The 17,714-nt window shown below is 39.8% G+C and overlaps 1 protein-coding gene across 1 annotated transcript; it reads left to right on the top strand.

The window, feature by feature from the left end:
* The first annotated feature begins 3,125 nt into the window (after positions 1-3,125).
* Positions 3,126-16,905, top strand: LOC111019288 (uncharacterized). Its single transcript, XM_088127521.1, is given in 9 exon segments — positions 3,126-3,545; positions 3,548-3,609; positions 3,700-3,862; positions 4,205-4,293; positions 5,856-5,988; positions 6,276-6,368; positions 16,007-16,109; positions 16,321-16,728; positions 16,731-16,905. Coding segments are annotated over 9 exon segments (1,371 nt in total). The 5' UTR covers positions 3,126-3,308; the 3' UTR covers positions 16,814-16,905.
* Positions 16,906-17,714: the final 809 nt, after the last annotated feature.

Genomic DNA, 17,714 nt, shown 5'->3' with positions numbered 1-17,714 from the left:
CTATGCTCACCTGCATAGTCTCCAAACTCTAATTACTGCATATGCCGAACCTGTGTACCCTCGACGATGTAGAAGACTGGATTTTACCTAAGGAATTTGTGGAGTTCAAAGGGAGTCACCCAAACTTGTAAAATGTGTTGGCCGTCGTCAAACTGTACGAATACCGTCCGATGGGGAGACCCGCCAAGTCCATAAATGTGGTCGATGTGGCAACATGGGACACAATAGAAAAACGTGTCGCCATCCACTTAGAACTACTGGACCAGACGCCGATGGTGGGCAAAACGTTGTACTCCACTTATAACTATAATCGTGCTTTATTTGCTTATTCAGCACTTTAGTCATTCAATATTCAGTAAAATTTGTTATGGCTGTCTATGATAGAAAATGCTTTCTGGAATATTTCACGGGTGTCAACGGACGAACTCATGGTCGAGATTCCTCATACAGCTAAAATTTCAGAAATTTTCCTAGCCATGAATTGTGTCACACACGACCGAGATTTATCTAAGCATGAATTGGTAGGTGTCAATGGACGAATTCATGTGCTTTCTGTAAAATTTCACGGTCGGGAGTTTAATATATTTCAACCATGAATTGGTCTTAGACTATCCCAAATGCTTAGTGTCACTGATTTCAATCCACTCGTATTCAAACATGTATCCTAATCACAAATATGTGTTAGTTTGAAGTCCCAAACTACCATTAAGCAGTCAACACTATCATTCATCAAACATGTTAAGAGATTAAAACATCAACGTTCGAACGTACCAAACAAAACGCACTAATTAGGTAAGTCATTACAACACCAAAACATCAGAATATGGATTTGTTCGCCCATAGCTATACTGCGAACTGCTGCCTAAAGAATAACATCCTATCCTGTGTCAAGGTATCTAATCTAGAATCCATCATATCGTATTCAAAGAACTTTACACAAAATATATCACAATCTCCATCTCCCTCCTACTGTGGTACGGATGAAACTCTATGTATGCGTCATGGTGTGATTGGGATTTCAGGCCTCTTTAACCGAACACCCGCCCTGCAAATAAGAGCTGGTATGATCATTCGCATTGGCTTCAACTCATCTTCTAAATTCGGCAACGGTGTCACGGCCATGAATGAGTCCCATGGGAAACCGTATAGACTATACGTCTTTCTCAATCCCCCATCTTTCGCCTTTCTGACTAGGGCTCGGTTAAGACTTTTTATGGTCTTCTCGAAAGCCATCCCAACCCAATCGTAGTTACAACATACTTCTAAGTCGTCAACAACACCTAATAGGCTCGTGTCGAATTTCAAAGTCCTCTCCCTACCAAACAACATGAGCTCCACAAAAAATGTCATTGACACATTCACCGCATTCAAGTCATTTTCAAACTGCAATTGCATGTACTTCGTCCTCCAGCTCACTTAGTTAAATGTCAACTTTGTCATCGAAGTACAACGTCCTAAGCCTAACGGGGTAAGTGTTCTTGTGAATTGGCCGCCTACTATACTTTAGGCCCATGATCAATTGAAATTCGCTCAACCCAAAGGATACCCTATTACCAAGCACATCCATGGTAATAACATCGTGTCTACTATCGTCCACTTCCCTAATCAATAGATTGTGTATAAGTGGTCCGTTAAGTACAAGGTCCACATATAGAAAATGACCAAAAATGATCTTCCTAAACATACTAAGTTGTCTACGTGTTAGTTTACTCTTAATCGACTTCACTGTACTCCCTAAGTGGGATATGCAGGTCAGATTGGCAGAGCGATAACTAGAAGAGGGGATCTTAGGTACCATTGCCATCCCATAAACTTGAGAAACAGTAAGAATACATACATATAAGCTAACCACAAATACATATGGCACACAAAACAACAAACAACATAAAAAATATGCATAAAACTGTTAAAATTCTCGGTCCAACCACGGCTGTTATCGGGTTCGAATTATAGGTCCAACCATGACAATCTTCACGAGAATTGCAATTCTGTGAAAATTACGGTCACGTTCACGGCCATGGTCTTGACCGTGAATTGTTACAGAATTGCAATTCCCATTGAGCCTCGATCAGGATTGTCATCTTTTCATAAATCACGGTCTACCTCGGTCGTTAGCGTGACTGTGAATTATTACAGAACTCAGTTTTGTTCCATCGCAATTCGCGGTCACACCACGCCCGAGTTTGGGCCAAAAGTTCACGAAATAGTCCTCGACCTCACCCTACCTCGGGCAATAATCCTTAACCAAATCAAATTTCAAGGGCCAAAAAGCATACAAATTACATATACACAACCAATCCTACATATATGCACATAAAACGCCCAGACATATAGTAAAAACGGAATCCCTAAATATGTAAACGAACAACTAAGGATGCTCGCTAATGAAATCAACCAAAAACAGTTCAGATAGTGCCGAAATTAAGCCCTACAACTGAATCCACTAAAAGCAACACAGAAAAAGAGGAGAGTGAAAATACCAAGACCAAAACTGAAACGAAACCGAAAAAAACTGCTCTTTTAACCCTAACTAACAGCGACACAAATACGAATGATATGAAATCCTAACCTTAAATCGAAAATGAGATGAGATTCGGAGCAAAAAACACCCAGAACTATGTAGGCAATGGAAAGGTCTGCAATATGGAACAAATGGAAACGAGGGAAACCGAAAGCGCAAGAAATTGAAGTGTGGAAGATGAAAAGGATACCAACGGTTAGAATTTAAATGGGGGGTATAACTGTAAATTCCATTTCACGGCCATGATTTTGAATTTCCCAACCGTGGTGTGCCCCCGTCAACCACGCCGATGAACAATGCTTCAATAAATTCCAGGGCATTGTTTGTTCGTGTTTCGTTGACACACTCCTCCGACATGTTTTACACGCAATATCGAGGCTAAAATCATCATTTCAACCTACATTATTTAATTGAATAAAGTAAATTGGGTCAAAAAAGTTAAAAATTAGATTTTAGGTTGTTTAAGCAAATTGAAAATTATTTTAGGTCATATCTGTCCATTTCCCCAACCAAGCATAAGTATTTTGGTTGAAAAATTTCAGACCATCCGGTCAACATGGAGTGAGAGTGTGATGGAATAGTGAAAGATGTCGTTCCAACCACGTCAACAATACCGCGACGGCGTGTGGCATTTTCTGACCACACATGCAAAGCCAAAATCTTTCGTTCCAACGCCCACCATTTCCAGTTTGGTTCTTCAATTCGCGCTGTGGCCGCTCGTAGCAGCGTGCGTATTTCTTCTTCTTCTTCCCATGTAACGCATTCCCACTCCAAACAAATTTATCAGATGTCCTCCTCAATCTGCTCGTCAATTCGGGCATTGCCGCCGCACCACGGGCGCCCCAACAACTCCAGATTCGCATTGTTTCAATCCAAGAGATGTTTATGCTTCGCGCCTCGCTTCGTTGCTTGCTTGACCAACGACGACTCTGTTGCAATCCCCAAACCCTCGCCGGTACTCATTCTCTCCAACTTTGTTTTCGCATTTCACCTCTTTTGTTTGCTTCTTCTGGTTTTCATTTTCTATCGCAGCTGGCCTTCGATCCTTCGGAGGAGTTGTACGGACTTGGCGTCGATTTAAACCCAAGGTTTAGTATCTGGTATTCAGTTACGCTACTATTGGGCGTTAATCCTTTGTGATTTGAATTCAGAACTTAGAAATTTATTGTGCATGTCAGGAATTCAGCTTCCAGCGCACCTGAACCCAGGTCCTGGTTTGGCCCGAATGGTCAGTATATTAAAGAACTACCTTGCCCAAGTTGCCGAGGTAGGGGCTATGCGCCGTGTACGGAATGTGGAATTGAAAGATCCCGAGCAGACTGTTCCGTGTGTAATGGGAAGGTATATGCTCTAGCAGACTAATCTGAACTATGTGGTTGATATTTAGTCAACTTCTCGTTTTCTGCTCGCACAAAACACCATAGTGATGGAATTTAACATGTAAAATAAGGGTGCCCAAGGATACAGACCTCTTTAAGACTGAACTTAGATGGCCTAATGATCAACCTCTTTAATGTATAGTAACAGATGGTTGTCGGAAGATTTCTAGGACCTGAAATACTCGTCAAAACTGTTTAATCTAGTAGCATTTGCTCTTGGATTTGGGAATAATCATAAAGCATGGAGATGTTGGTTGTTCTGCCGGTTTCTATTTGTTTGTTTACCGTTACCTCATGTTGTCAGGGTATAGTGACCTGCCACCAATGCTTGGGAGATCGTGTCATATGGGAAGAGTCCATTGATGAACAACCATGGGAGAAAGCGCGCTCCACGTACTAGCACCATTCTCTTTCTCTTATTCCTATTCATTTTATTTTGTGTTAGATTTTGTTGGATACTAGCTTTTAGGCAGTGAAAGAGTCCGGCTAAGGGAAAGTAGATTCTGGCATTATTATTACTCTACTGGGAGAAATAATCATGGGTGGTAATCATGCCGTTTTGCTATTATTAAATCCAAAACCAAAAAACTTGATTATTGTGAATCATTCTCTAGTCTCAACTAGAGCATCTCTTTCCCAAAAAGAAGTGGGAAACTCTGTTCCAGATTCTTAGAATTGATCAGAAGGTTGTTTGGTTGAATTCAATAAGAATTTAGGGAAGTGTTAAGTATATTTCTTTCTTTCTTAGTTTTTCTTTTCTTTTTATTTAAAAAAAGAAAAAGAAAAGAATAAAACGTATATAGATATTTAAAAAGTAAGCATGGAAGTACTTTATGGATATTTGAAAAGGTGCAAGGGAGACATTTTAGAACAATCTTGATGAGGGTTTAGGTTTTAGAATTAGTCTTGATGAGAGTTAAGGTTTGTAGAATCAATTTCCATCCTGGTGTTGAATTGAGTATGAATCATGGATTTAAAATGAAGAAAAGTAGCATAAATTTGTTCTTAATATGCAGTGTAGAGCAATGATAATCTAGGAAAGTTATCTATATAAAGGACAGTATTTGACACTTGTGGTGTTATTGAGGTGAATACCTCTTGCCTTCAGAACCTAGTGCACCTTCATTGAGGCGCACAACACTATTGTCGTTGCCACGGACCTAATGTTCATGGAAACAACACGATGTCAGCTTATGCAATGCCTATATATTCTATGAAGAATAAATAAAGTAAGAACGTAGTTTAAGAAAAAAAGACCACATAATAACTTTAACTTGCTATTTTAAGTTCCCATTTGAAGTGGTTCACACATGCCTCCATTCCTCTATGAATATTGAAACAACTAAAGAAGGTAAAACAATTTCCTATGGGAGCTCAGACACTCTTGCATGATAACTCTTGACAGACTCCAAAGAAGGTTCCCATGGTTGGTTATTTCTCCGAATTGGTATTCCATTTGTAAAAAAGCATTCTGAATCACAAAGTCACATTTCCATCACTTGCTCCTTTTTTGCTGAGACTTTTTGGGGGCATATCCGTTCCTCCTTCAACTGGCTTTCTCCCAAAGGACTGTCACTGCATGCTTTCCTTGATAATGCGTGATTGAAGATCCATTCTTAAGTAGTTTTTGGGAGGGGATCCCTCTTCCCTCTTCCCCCCTGCCCTTTTGTTCTTTTAATCTAAGGTTTGTATAAGAAACTGAGAAATTATATGAAAAAACCAAGACAACCAAGGGATAAACCAAGAAAAGTTTCTTTCTTTTAAAAAAAGAAAAGACATAGTTTATGAGTACCCTATTTCCCAGTTCCTACTAATGTTCCTCAAGTATGTATTCAGTACACTTACTGAATTTCCATACTATGCAATCTCGGTTCTACTTGCTTAATGTTCTAATTTCAGATAAATCTTAGTGGTTTTGGATACCTAAGTTTTTTCATGTGTTTATATCATATCAGTTCTCCATTAAGAATGAAGGAAGATGATGAAGTTGATAACTTGGAAATAAAGCTGGAAGAAAAGAAGAAATCAAAGCGTGTATACCAATCACCTTCTCCTGAAGTTGGATTAAAGATCAGTCGATCATTAAAAGTTTGTTCTCTACCTCCCCTTAATGTGACCTGTTAGGTATTTCATGCATGCTGCGCTGTTGGAAAGATAACCTAAAGAACTATGGATGAACATATGCACGCTGACATCCATCAGTATCAAACATAGAAGAAGCATATACTGTCAGCTCTTCAGTTGATGTTGAGGATACAGTCAATAATATGATTTTAATTATGAGATTTTGGAGAAATATCAGCTCTCCAAATGTACTTGTTTGCTATTTGCCAATTCATGAATTTAATCTTTGTTGTTTAGTTGAATGATTGCAGAGTCTCAATGCCAAAACAGGTCTATTTAGCAAGAGAATGAAGATTATCCATCGTGACCCCACTCTTCATGCCCAGAGAGTTGCTGCAATTAAAGTATGTTCTTGAGATCATTTGTCTTCTAGCATTCTGTTTTTGAATATTGTAACAACCCCAAGCACCCAAAGGGCAGCCTAGTTGACAAGAGCTTGGAGTCTCTTGGTCATACTGGCTCAGAGGTCTCAGGTTCAAATCTTCTGGTGAGCTTAATTACCAAAAACTCTTGATGTCTTCTGGGTCTGGGCCTCGGGGCGGGTGCGAGCGCCCTTGGGTGTTGTGGAGCAAAGCTTCGATTCCCAGTTATCAAAAAAGAAAAAAAAGAAAAAAAAATATATATTGTAACAACCCCACTTTTTCAACCTATTAGTTAGGTTTAATTACTAATACGTAGTAATCTGAAGTACAGTGGTAAATTTAATAAAATAAAATAACTGGTAACTCATTAATTTAGACATTTCTATATTAATAGAAGTTTTGTGAATATTTAACTGTTTGAGAAAACAATGTGACTGAAATGTAATTGGAGTCATCTGTAGTGACCCACCTAAGAATAGGCTTGAGACAAGGAAAACACCTTTCCCCTTTCCTCTTCTTGTTCGGGTGGATATTTTAAGAGTAGAGTCATTTGGAGAGGCGTGGAAAGTTAGTATTCTTGAGGGGTTTTGAATTGGGAAGGATAACTTGAGTGTGTCCTATCTTAGTTTGATGATGATACGATATTCCTGTGTTCGTGTATGGAAGAGTCTGTGAGGCCCCCCATTGTAAATACCTATGTAAGGAGGGCTAGAGAGGGAAATTCCTCCCCAAAGGACAGTTAGGAAAGGGGCTGTACGGGGAGGTTGGTTATAAGATAGAGGCTTAGCTTGTTTTGGGGATGTTTTTTCATTTTGTAAGTCTTGGACTTAGGAAGGAGAGCTCCAGACCTCTCGAACGGCTGAGAACTTGGTTTGCCCTAGGGCTGTAAGTTTGTTTTGTGTTGAACACTTTTGAATATCAAATTGTAAGGAGATACCTTACAGAGTCTTTTGTTAATCCAAATCACATTTTGGCTTTTTTCAGTCCATATCTGGTCTGAAAATTAACAGAGACAAGTGTCTTATGTTAGGCATTAACTATGACCCCTCTAAGCTGAATAGGTGGGCCTCCTCAGCAGGTTGTGGGGTAGGCTCTTTTACTTCTTCTTATATAGGTCTTCCTTCATCTTGGTCATAATTTCATAAGTTTGTCTCTTTGGGATCCAATTGTGGAAAAGATTCAGAAATGTTTCTCTTCTTGAAAGAGAAGCGACTCTTATTTAGTTTGTTCCGAGTGGGATTTCAATTTTTTTCCTTTATCTGTTTTGGTCTATGTCAGTCAGGAAATAGTAAAATCCTGGAAAAGTTTATGAAATATTTCCTTTGGAAAGTTTATGAAATATTTCCTTTGGGCTGGGGTGGATGAGGGGAAGGGCTCTCATTTAGTCAAGTGGGAGGTTGTGGTCAAATTGGTGGATTTTGGGGGTCTAGGCATTGGTAATCAGAGGCGCAAAACGAGGCTTTATTGGCTAAGTGGTTATGGCGCTTTCCTCGGGAGTTTGACACACATTATGGCATGGGTCATTGTGAGCAAATATGGTCGGACAGGGTTCAATTGGGACTTCCAGAAATTCGTGGAAAGCTATTTCTGTGGGGTTTCCTTTCTTCTCTTAGTTTGTTCTGTGTTTTGTGGGAGATGGGTTGGATACTTATTTTTGGGAAGTTAGGTGGTTGGGGGATAGAACCCCTTTGCTCCTTGTTTCCTTGTTTATTTGTTTATTATTATTATTATTATTTTTTATTTTGAGAAGAAACAGATAAATATATTGATTCAAAAAGGTGTTTACAAAAAGGCTTTAGAGAGAAGATACCAAGAAGAGAAATGAAGCTTGATCATATCCAAAAGATTTTCTGTACACAACTCTCCCCGTTGAAAATCCTTTGACTCCTTTCATGCTTAAGCAAACCATAAGTGCCGGATAATAGTCATCACCACATTTTTTTTTCACAGGATACTAGCATGATTATTAAGGAAAGCACCAACCCGCCCCCAAAGGTGTTGAGAAACTTTGCCCAAAGACCAAGAGCATACGGGCACTGGTAGAATAAGTAGCCATGACTTTCAAGGCTCTTATTGCAAAGAATGCACCAGCTGGGGAAGAAATATCACTAGTATTAGCTTGTCTTGCGCCAAGATTCAGATAAAAACCTTGACTTTCTTGTGCACTTTGGATTTCCATATGCATTGGCATCCTATGGTGGCTCTTGGCTGGGTTTAAGGCACTATTTTTGGCTGACAAATTCAAAGTGGCTGACTTCACGGTAGAGCAACCATCACTTTGAAGAGACCAAACTTTGGAGTCCTCTTGCACAAGGAGATTACACATCTACAAAGTAGGCTAGAAAGGTGGCACCATTCGCTAGCTTCATTGTCCGTGAGATTTCTTCTAAGTTTCAAATCCCATCCTTTAATGCCCTCATTCCAAAATGACTGAATCAAGAAGTTATTAGAGTTAACAACCTCGAAGAGTCTTGGCAAAGTTGTTTTAAGGGGGCCACTTCCAATCCAATGATCTTCCCAAAAGCGGATTCTCTCCTTTACCTACTTTGGGTATATATCATTTTCCCACAAGAAGGTAGCATTTTTCTATAGCTCCCCAAGGACCTCTGAAACGGCAGTAGGACGAAACAGGGGAGAGACTCCAGCCACTGACAACCATTTCCCTCCGTAGGGTGGGTGGGGTTCTCAAGAATCTCCATCATACAGGTAACAAGTTTTTGGTATTAGATAGCAAACTTACACCTGAAGGCATATAAGCAGATCTTGGTATTAGATAGCAAACTTACACCCGAAGGCATACAAGCAACCCGCCAATTTGAGAGTGCTGGGAGTCACTCCTACAATAGCCTCAAACTATTCAGCAAAATAAAACCTACCTCACAAGGGAGTGCCCACAGGTTTATATCACTCCCTCTCCCCCCTACAAACATCCATACTCATACTCTAACTAACTTTGGGGAAGTTCCCACTCTACCCCTCCTAGTGTAGGTATTAACAATTTGGTGGGAAGTTCCTACTCTGCCCCTCCTTCTACAGGTATTCACCACCGGAGGTCTCACATCACCCCCTAATTCTAGAAGCACCTTGTCCCAAGGTGCGTTTCAGGAAAGTGTTTTTTTTTTTAACAAGATACAAACTTTTCATTGATAAATGAAAACAAAATTGTTCAAAGATACAAACTCCCAAGGAGTGAACAAAAAGAAATTATTAAGATAAGAGGAAAAAAACCATGAACATGAAGAAACCTTATTAAAAGGGAGTTATAAAAGCCTCCCAATTCATACAAAGCATTCTAGGAGAATAAGAAGAGAAGAGATCGGAACGAACACACCATTATGAGGTTTTAAATTTGGCTATTGAGAAACACTCTATTGGAGAACGATTCTTGCCTCCAAAGACCAGCTGATTTCTTTCCAACCACAATTCGAAAGGAGAGCTTTTATCCCAAAAGCCCAAAGAAGATTGGTTTTAGAGCTTGCTCGCAAACCAATGAGAAGCTGTAATATAATTTGAGACACCTCCAGATCCCACACCCATGAAACTTCAAACATTGAAAGGAATTTCTTCCAACAAATCTCCACATAGCTACATGAAAAAAAGATTTGTCTTTGGGTTTCTCCACTTGGCTTGCGCATTAAACAAATCAATGGCTGCATCAAAGTATCGGGCATTTTCTTTTGTAACGTCTCTATAGTGTTAACTTTGCCCCCGAGAAGAATCCAGACTAGAAAATTAACTCTTTTTGGACAAAAAGAGCTCCATAAGATAGATAAAACTTCCTTAGGAATATTAGAGATCGAGTGCCCGGACTTACTCAACGAACGAACGGAAAAGATGCTCGAAGCTTCCAAACTCCATACCTGATGATCTTCTGAATCATTGAGGGAAATAGAAGAGAGTAAGGATAAAAGATTCGCCAGTTCAATGACTTCCTCATTCTTCAATGAAAGCTGAGTAGGTAGCCTCCAAGAAGAACCAATGCTATCCCAAGCATACGCTACAGCAATGAGAAGATCACAAGAGATCCTAAAGATTGCTGGAAATCTATCTTTAAGCAAAACATCTCCCACCCAAAGTTGATTCCAAAACAAACTCCTTTTACCGTTCCCAACTTTTAAATGGGAGAAAGAATCCACTTGCTTACAAGCTTTGGAAATGTTCAGAAGAGATCCTAAAGATTGCTGGAAATCTATCTTTAAGCAAAACATCTCCCACCCAAAGATGATGCCAAAACAAACTCCTTTTACCATTCCCAACTTTTAAATGGGAGAAAGAATCCACTTGCTTCCAAGCTTTGGAAATGTTCCTCCAAGGACTTTTACCTGAACCTGCCAACTTAGGCAAAGTGCACCAGCCGCCAAAATCAGTACCATGAATACTAGCCACCGCCAACCTCCATAAACTTGAGGATTCTACACTGAAACGCCACCCCCACTTTGCAAGCAAAGCTCTATTTCTTTTAGCAAAGTTCCCAATGCCAAGGCCTCCTTCCTCACGATCTAAAGAGGTTATGTCCCACCTCACTAGATGATTTACTGAACCTTTCGAAGAATCTCCCCAAAGAAAGGAACGAACGCTTTTCTCCATCTGCTTGCAAATTCGCATAGGAACCTTGAAGAGAGAAAAGTAATATAATGGAAGATGTTCAAGAACCGATTGACAAAGAGTCAATCTTCCATCCCTCGATAATTGGTACCTCTTCCATCGATCTAACTTCTTCATGATCTTGTCTTGAATAGGGCTCCAAAAATTGTCATGCTTTGGATTATCCCCTAATGGCATTCCCAGACAATACAACGGAAGCTTTTCTGCTTTGCAACAAAACCTAGATACCATATGCTGAATTTGTTGGGTATTCAAGTCCACTTAGAGAAGACTTCTCCCAATTAACCTTCAAGCCCGAAAGCCGTTCAAAAGCTTTAATTGTGTCAAACAATACAGCCAACATATCATCATCATCTTTGCAAAACAAGAGTGTATCATCAGCAAATTGCAAATGTGAAATATGCAACAAATTCTTGCCAGCTTTGAACCCCTCAAATGCCTCTATAGAGTGTATGTGACTAGCAAACTACTCAACACGTCACTCACAATTAGGAACAAAAATGGAGAGAGAGGATCACCTTTCTTTAAGCCCTTTGAATCCCCTTGGCCTGCCATTAATGAAAATGGAGAACTTGGTGTCCTTAATACACCTATTGATCCATGATATCCATCTATTCCCAAAGCCTTTTAGCAAAGTGTTGTTGATGGAAGTTAGGGAATTGCTCTTCCAACTTGTAGATCACCTACCACGTGGCTTCTACTTTTGCTAGATTCTTCCAACTTACTAAGGCCTCCACTGTCCCCGAATCTGGATTGATCCGTGTGGCAAAACATCTTCAAGTTTAGCTACCCATTCTATTTATTCCGTCAGCCATGGTATGATCTGTTGGACTATCAACGTCGCACCTATAGCCTTCTTGAGCTGGGACACATGAAACACCGGATGAACTCGAGCTTCGTCTGACAGCTTCAACTTATATGTTACCTTGCCAATGCGTTTTAGGATCATGAAAGGGCCAAAATATTTCTGAAGTAGCTTTTCATTCTGGCATTTGGCCAAGGATTTATGGTGATAAAGTCTGATTTTCAAGAATACCTGGTCCCCTTCATTGAATTCCACATCTTGTTGGTTCTTGACCGCACATTTCCTCGTACGTTCTTGTGCCAGCCTCATATGCTCCCTCAGTCTATCAATAGCTTCATCTCGTTCAGCTAGATGTAGCTGTTGATCTTGATCTAGGGTAGCATTGGAGGTCTCTGTTTGAGGTAATTCCAAGTCTTCTACCAGTCGCTGCAATATAAAATTACGCGTGGCCTCGCAGTTGATCAACACCACCACCTCCTTGCCGTGTACCGTCCCTTTGAGTTTCACTGTACCCGGAGTTGTAAATCCGACGATGGTGTTGAAAGCCACGAATTCAACTACCTTTTCTTTGTCCTCTAGTATGCCTTGTCCTTCCTAGATGGTTTCGATTGCAGTTTCCTCTTCTACTGATTCATAATTGTGAACCACATACACTCTCAGCTCTTGATTTTTGCATTTATGACCAACCGATGAACTGAGTATTTCTCTTTGTAGCAAAAACACAACCCCTTTCCCTTATTTTTCTGATACTCAGCTTCAGTGAGTCTCCGTTGTACTGTTTCCAATTTCGCTGGCAGCGTAGGCCCTGGTCCCTTACTCATCAATGCGACAATAACCGCTAGAGTTAACCCTATTGTTTTCCTGAGGGTCCTTGTCGCCATTGTTGCCGGTTTGCTTTCACTCTTACCTTGGTTCGATTCACTTGATTCTAGGACTGCTAGGTTAATATCCTCAATCAATTGTGCCTTTCGCATGATTTTGTCCAATCCCTCAAGTTTCGAAGCCAACACTTCTGCTCGTACAACTAGGTCTAGCCCGTTTAGAGTGCACTCTTCAACACCTCTTCCAAAATCTGCCGTAAGGGTGTCGCCAGTGCTTCAAAACATTCCCTAAACTCCACAACGATGCTTTCCTGTTTAATGGACAAAAGGCGTCACACTGCTTACCTTCTTTCAATGGACGAAATCTCTAGTACATGCCTTTAGATCGTTCCAATTCATGAATTTCTATTTATTGTCTGTCCATCGATACCACGCGAGCGCAATTCCGCTGAAGCTGATCACCGCCACGACCATCTTCTCCGAGTCCGTAAACTTATGGATATCAAAGTACTGCTCCACTTTGAAAAACCACGAGTTCGGGTTGACTCCTGTAAAAATCGGCATCTCAACCTTTTTGAATTTACTGCTATTGTTCCCCTGTTCGTGTGTTTCCAAGATTCGCGGAATGTCCTCCGTCTCCTTCTTCCTTAACAAAGACCCCTCACCAATGGTAGATGCTGATTGGGGTGTTTTCCTGCCGATGATCTCAGCCATAAACATCTCAGTGATTTCTGCATGTTCGTTAGCTGCTCACGAATGATTGTCATCGATTTCTTCATACTGCTTATCTTAGCTTCCGTTGCTTCGCACCTCTCTTCCAATTTCTTTTGTGCCATTTTGCTCAATTTCCCCCGATGAATGCTCTGATACCAATATGGAAGGTAACCCCTCATAAGTTCATGGTATTAGATAGCAAACTTACACCCGAAGGCATACAAGCAACCAGCCAATTCGAGAGTGCTGGGAGTCTCCCTTACAATAGCCTCCACCTATTCAGCAAAATGAAACCTACCTCACAAGGGAATGCCCACAGGTTTATATCACTCCCTCCCCGCCCCCCCTACAAACATCCATTCTCATTCTCTAACTAACTTTGGTGGGAAGTTCCCACTCTACCCCTCCTAGTGTAGGTATTAACAATTTGGTGGGAAGTTCCTAATCTGCCCTCCTAATATAGTTATTCACCACCGAAGGTCTCACATCCCCATTCGGCTAAGAGGCTGATATTTTTAATCTTTAAGTTCTCCATCTCTAGGCCACCCTCTTGAGCAGTTGGTGGCCTCTGTCATGGCTAGGCCACCCTCTTGAGCAGTTTGTGGTCTCTGTCATGAGGGGAGCACCGTTTCCTCTCTTATATCTTCTTTCTTCTACGAGAAATGAATCGGTAGTCTCTATTTTACCTTCTTTTTGGAACTCACCTCTCTTGCTTTGGGTTTCTGCCGTCTGTTATCCAATTGGGAAGCGAAGGATTTAGTGGCTCTTGTCTTTGCTTGGGGAGTTCTCTGGTAGTCCGAGGAGAAGAAATATTCGGCAAGGTCCCCATCTTTTAGAGGGGCTTTCTTGTAGATATTTTTTCCGTTGTTTGGTGGATCCCTCTTCCTCCAATAGTCACGTCTTTTCCTCGCTGTGGGAAGTTAAAATTCCCAAGAAGGTAAAATTTTTTGACAGGTACTACATGACATAGCTAATACGTAGGATCGGGTTTGGAGAAAGTCTCCCCTCATGATAGGGCCACAATGTTGTATCCTTTGTAAGGGTGTGAGTGTGACAAAGGATCTCGATCATCTCATATGGAGTTATTTCACTGTGAAGGGTTAGCCATTAAAGCCTAACTGGGGGAGAAGTGGTGAGATGCCAAGCATCTCACTATCTAAAAGAGGTTCGAAGAAAATGGAAGCTGAATACAAAGGGGAGTATCATTCTTGCAAAATCATTTTCACCTCCTGTAGCTTAACTTTACTTTTAATTTTCCTTTTACTGTATTTAATTCATGTTGGGTTTTGTTTTTGCCTTTGAGCTTAGTCATTTCATTTGGTTATATAGGAGTAGTTTAAAGTCTTATCAAGTAGAATTCTACCCCCAGCCCATGGTGAATTACTGCACAAGAATTTCATCAGAAGGATGAATTGTCAAGATTAGCTGAATGGATGAGATGTTCAAGCATCAGCGTTATTGAGCATCGCACCTATCTTGAGAGGATATATGGAAAAGACAGATTCCCGGCCCATTTACTAAAAGGACAGTTGTCAGACGTACAGTCTGCTACTCAAATATTCAGAACCAGTGCCACTCAAATATCCTAGTTCAATTTTTTAAAGCATTATCCTGTTTCACTCTTTGATATTGATGTATTAATTAAAACCCAGGCTAGTAGCCTATGCTACTATCTTGTTGGAAAGGATTTGTGGTCTCTTGGTCATATCGACTTAGAGGTCTCAAGTTTGAACTTTCTAGTGAGCTTAATTCCAAAAATCCTTGATGTTTCATGGGTCTGAGTCTTGGAATGGGTGCGGGTGCCATGGGTGAAGGGGAGTGAAGATTTGACTCCTAGTTATCAAAAAAAGAAAAAAAAAGGAGTTTAGGGGAGTATTATCAATAGCAATTCAAAAAGTCAAGGCTAGTAGCCTCTATTCAAGGACAATGTAAAGTTTAAGTTTGCGGGTATGGGTGTTTTGTTGAGCCATGTAATGTTGTGGTGTGGTAATTGTCTTGGCCCTATTATTCAGCTCGAAAGTAAAAGAACGAAAATTCTACCTGGGAAGAGCTGAGCAGTGAGCTTACAAACTTATGCAAGTCCTCCTTATAAAGAATGATTAAGACACTCAAATTACCAATTTGCCCCAACTGTGGAATTTGAATTGATTATCACTCTGATTAAAAATGGCAAGTTAGTGAAATCAAAAGCACTGGTTTCATGTTTTGACATGCAAACTAATTTTTAATTTAAATTTCATCTATACGATTTTCTTAAAATTTCAGAGAGTCATTTGGTAGCCAGATATGAAACATAACGGTTCAAAATTACCAAATTACTTTTTCTTACAAGTTTGAGATGTTTCAAATATATTCCTAAAAGGAAAAGAAAACTGAACCTGTTCTCATAAGATGCTTTTTGTTTAAAGGTTACTGCAAGCATTAAATCAAGTGAAATTGGGTTTAAATCAAGTGAAATTGGGTTTTGTTTTGAGTGTACTTGATTTTATTCTTTCTTTTTTTTTTTAAATTTTATTTTATGGGAATTATGCCTCAATACCAGTGGTGGTTCATTAGCTAAAAGAACTCAAATTTCATTTTGCAGTGTTTTTTCAATGCATGTTTGTTGTCAAACAATTTCAAGTCTCCTAATCCTTATAGTCCTTCAAATATATGATCTTTTCTTTGTAACACAGAAAGCCAAAGGAAGTGCTGAAGCAAGAAAACGTACTTCTGAAACTTTGAAAGCATTCTTCAGCGATCCAGAGAATCGTCGAAAGCGAAGTGTTGCAATGAAAGGTCAATTTTTGTATTCAAATTTCTATTTGCCTAGGTTCAGCTTTCATTATAATTAAGAATGCTAGTGTTATTGTTAAATGCTTTCAAGTGATTAGATTGATGTAGAAAAATAAACATTTGACCAAAGTGATCAGCACGTTATACAAACGCTCACCTTCTTTCAAGTACATTATACTGGAGCTGATATTGACTGCCTTCTTTTTCAATGTAGGAGTAAAATTTTACTGTACAAACTGCGGTCGTGAAGGGCATCGAAGACACTATTGTCCCGAACTTATTGGCAACCTCGATAGGCGATTCAGATGTCGAGCATGTGGAGAGAAGGGCCATAACAGAAGGACCTGTAAGAGGTCTATATTGAGTAGTAAACCAATCACTGCGACAATGCAGCGTTGTTGTGGGATATGTGATGTAAAGGGCCACAACAGGAGGAACTGCCCGAAGTCGGATAGCATGAAATTGATCAATGGAGATAGGATGGCTAATGAAAATAGCAGATTGAGGCAGTATCATTGTAGAATCTGCAATAAAAAGGGTCACAATCGGCGAAACTGTCCCGATATTGACGGGAAAGCCAACGATTCAACCCCTCGAAGAACATACACCTGCAAACTATGCAATGAAAAGGTCATAATAATAGGACTTGCCCAAGTAGAAATATGAATGATCTACAGAAAAATCCACCAGTTGCTGCAAACCAATGAACTCTCTTGTTGTACTTGAACAAAATTTGATAGTACTTAAACAAAGCCCCACTGAAATCACAAGTGACAGAAGAATCCACCAGTTGCTTCAATTTGTTTTTCAAACGACTTTTGATTACCATGGCAAAAAATTTTAATTTAGTAGCACATTTTTTTTAGAAAATTAGAACTTTCTGGAAAATCCATCAATGGAAATCCGTTATTCTCTAGTAGCAGCCGATTTAGTAGCCAATTCCCTCAACTAAGAGAAACTTCTCCCCGATTTCAACTAAGAGAAACTTCCTCTCAAACACTTCCCCATTTTTCTCTTCTCCCACTCTGCCTCCTCCAGCGTCCTTCCAATGGTGTCTTCCAACAGTTGGAAAAATATAACATATCTACCTATAGAAAATTGTGTAATTTTTATTGACCTTCTACTACAAACGGGTGAGCCTTCAAACCATTGTGAACTTTTTAGTTAAGAATGGACACTAATGAAAATATAAGCTCTAAATGGACTACTTGTGTAGTTATCCCTAAGAGTTGAAGGGATAATGCTTTAATCTCGACTCAAAGAGCGGTAAAAATTACCAACATGAGTATTATCTAAATAGTTAAGGTATTTTACTCTTTTCTCTAAAGGTTGGAGGTTCAATCATATATTCCCACGTGGTGTACTAAAAAAAGAGGGAAAAAATACACTTTTCGTCCTTGAAGTCTTGAGTAGGTGTCTATTCGATTTTGAAGTTTTAAAATGAACACTCTTGGTTGTTGAAGTATGGAATAGGTGTTTATTTTTTGTCCTTGAAGTCTCAAAATGAATACTTTTGGTCCACTACGATGGGAATTTCTTTGACAGTTAGTTGACTAATGTGAAAATGAACACGGTGGTTTAACTTGTTGATTTTACAAAATAATCAAT

Source organism: Momordica charantia (assembly GCF_013281855.1).
Source record: "Momordica charantia cultivar OHB3-1 chromosome 8 unlocalized genomic scaffold, Mcharantia_2.0 BLBB01000008.1, whole genome shotgun sequence".
NCBI classification, from domain to species: Eukaryota; Viridiplantae; Streptophyta; class Magnoliopsida; order Cucurbitales; family Cucurbitaceae; genus Momordica; species Momordica charantia.
The sequence above is the reverse complement of the archived record's forward strand: the minus strand, read 5'-3'. Positions and strand labels throughout refer to the sequence as shown.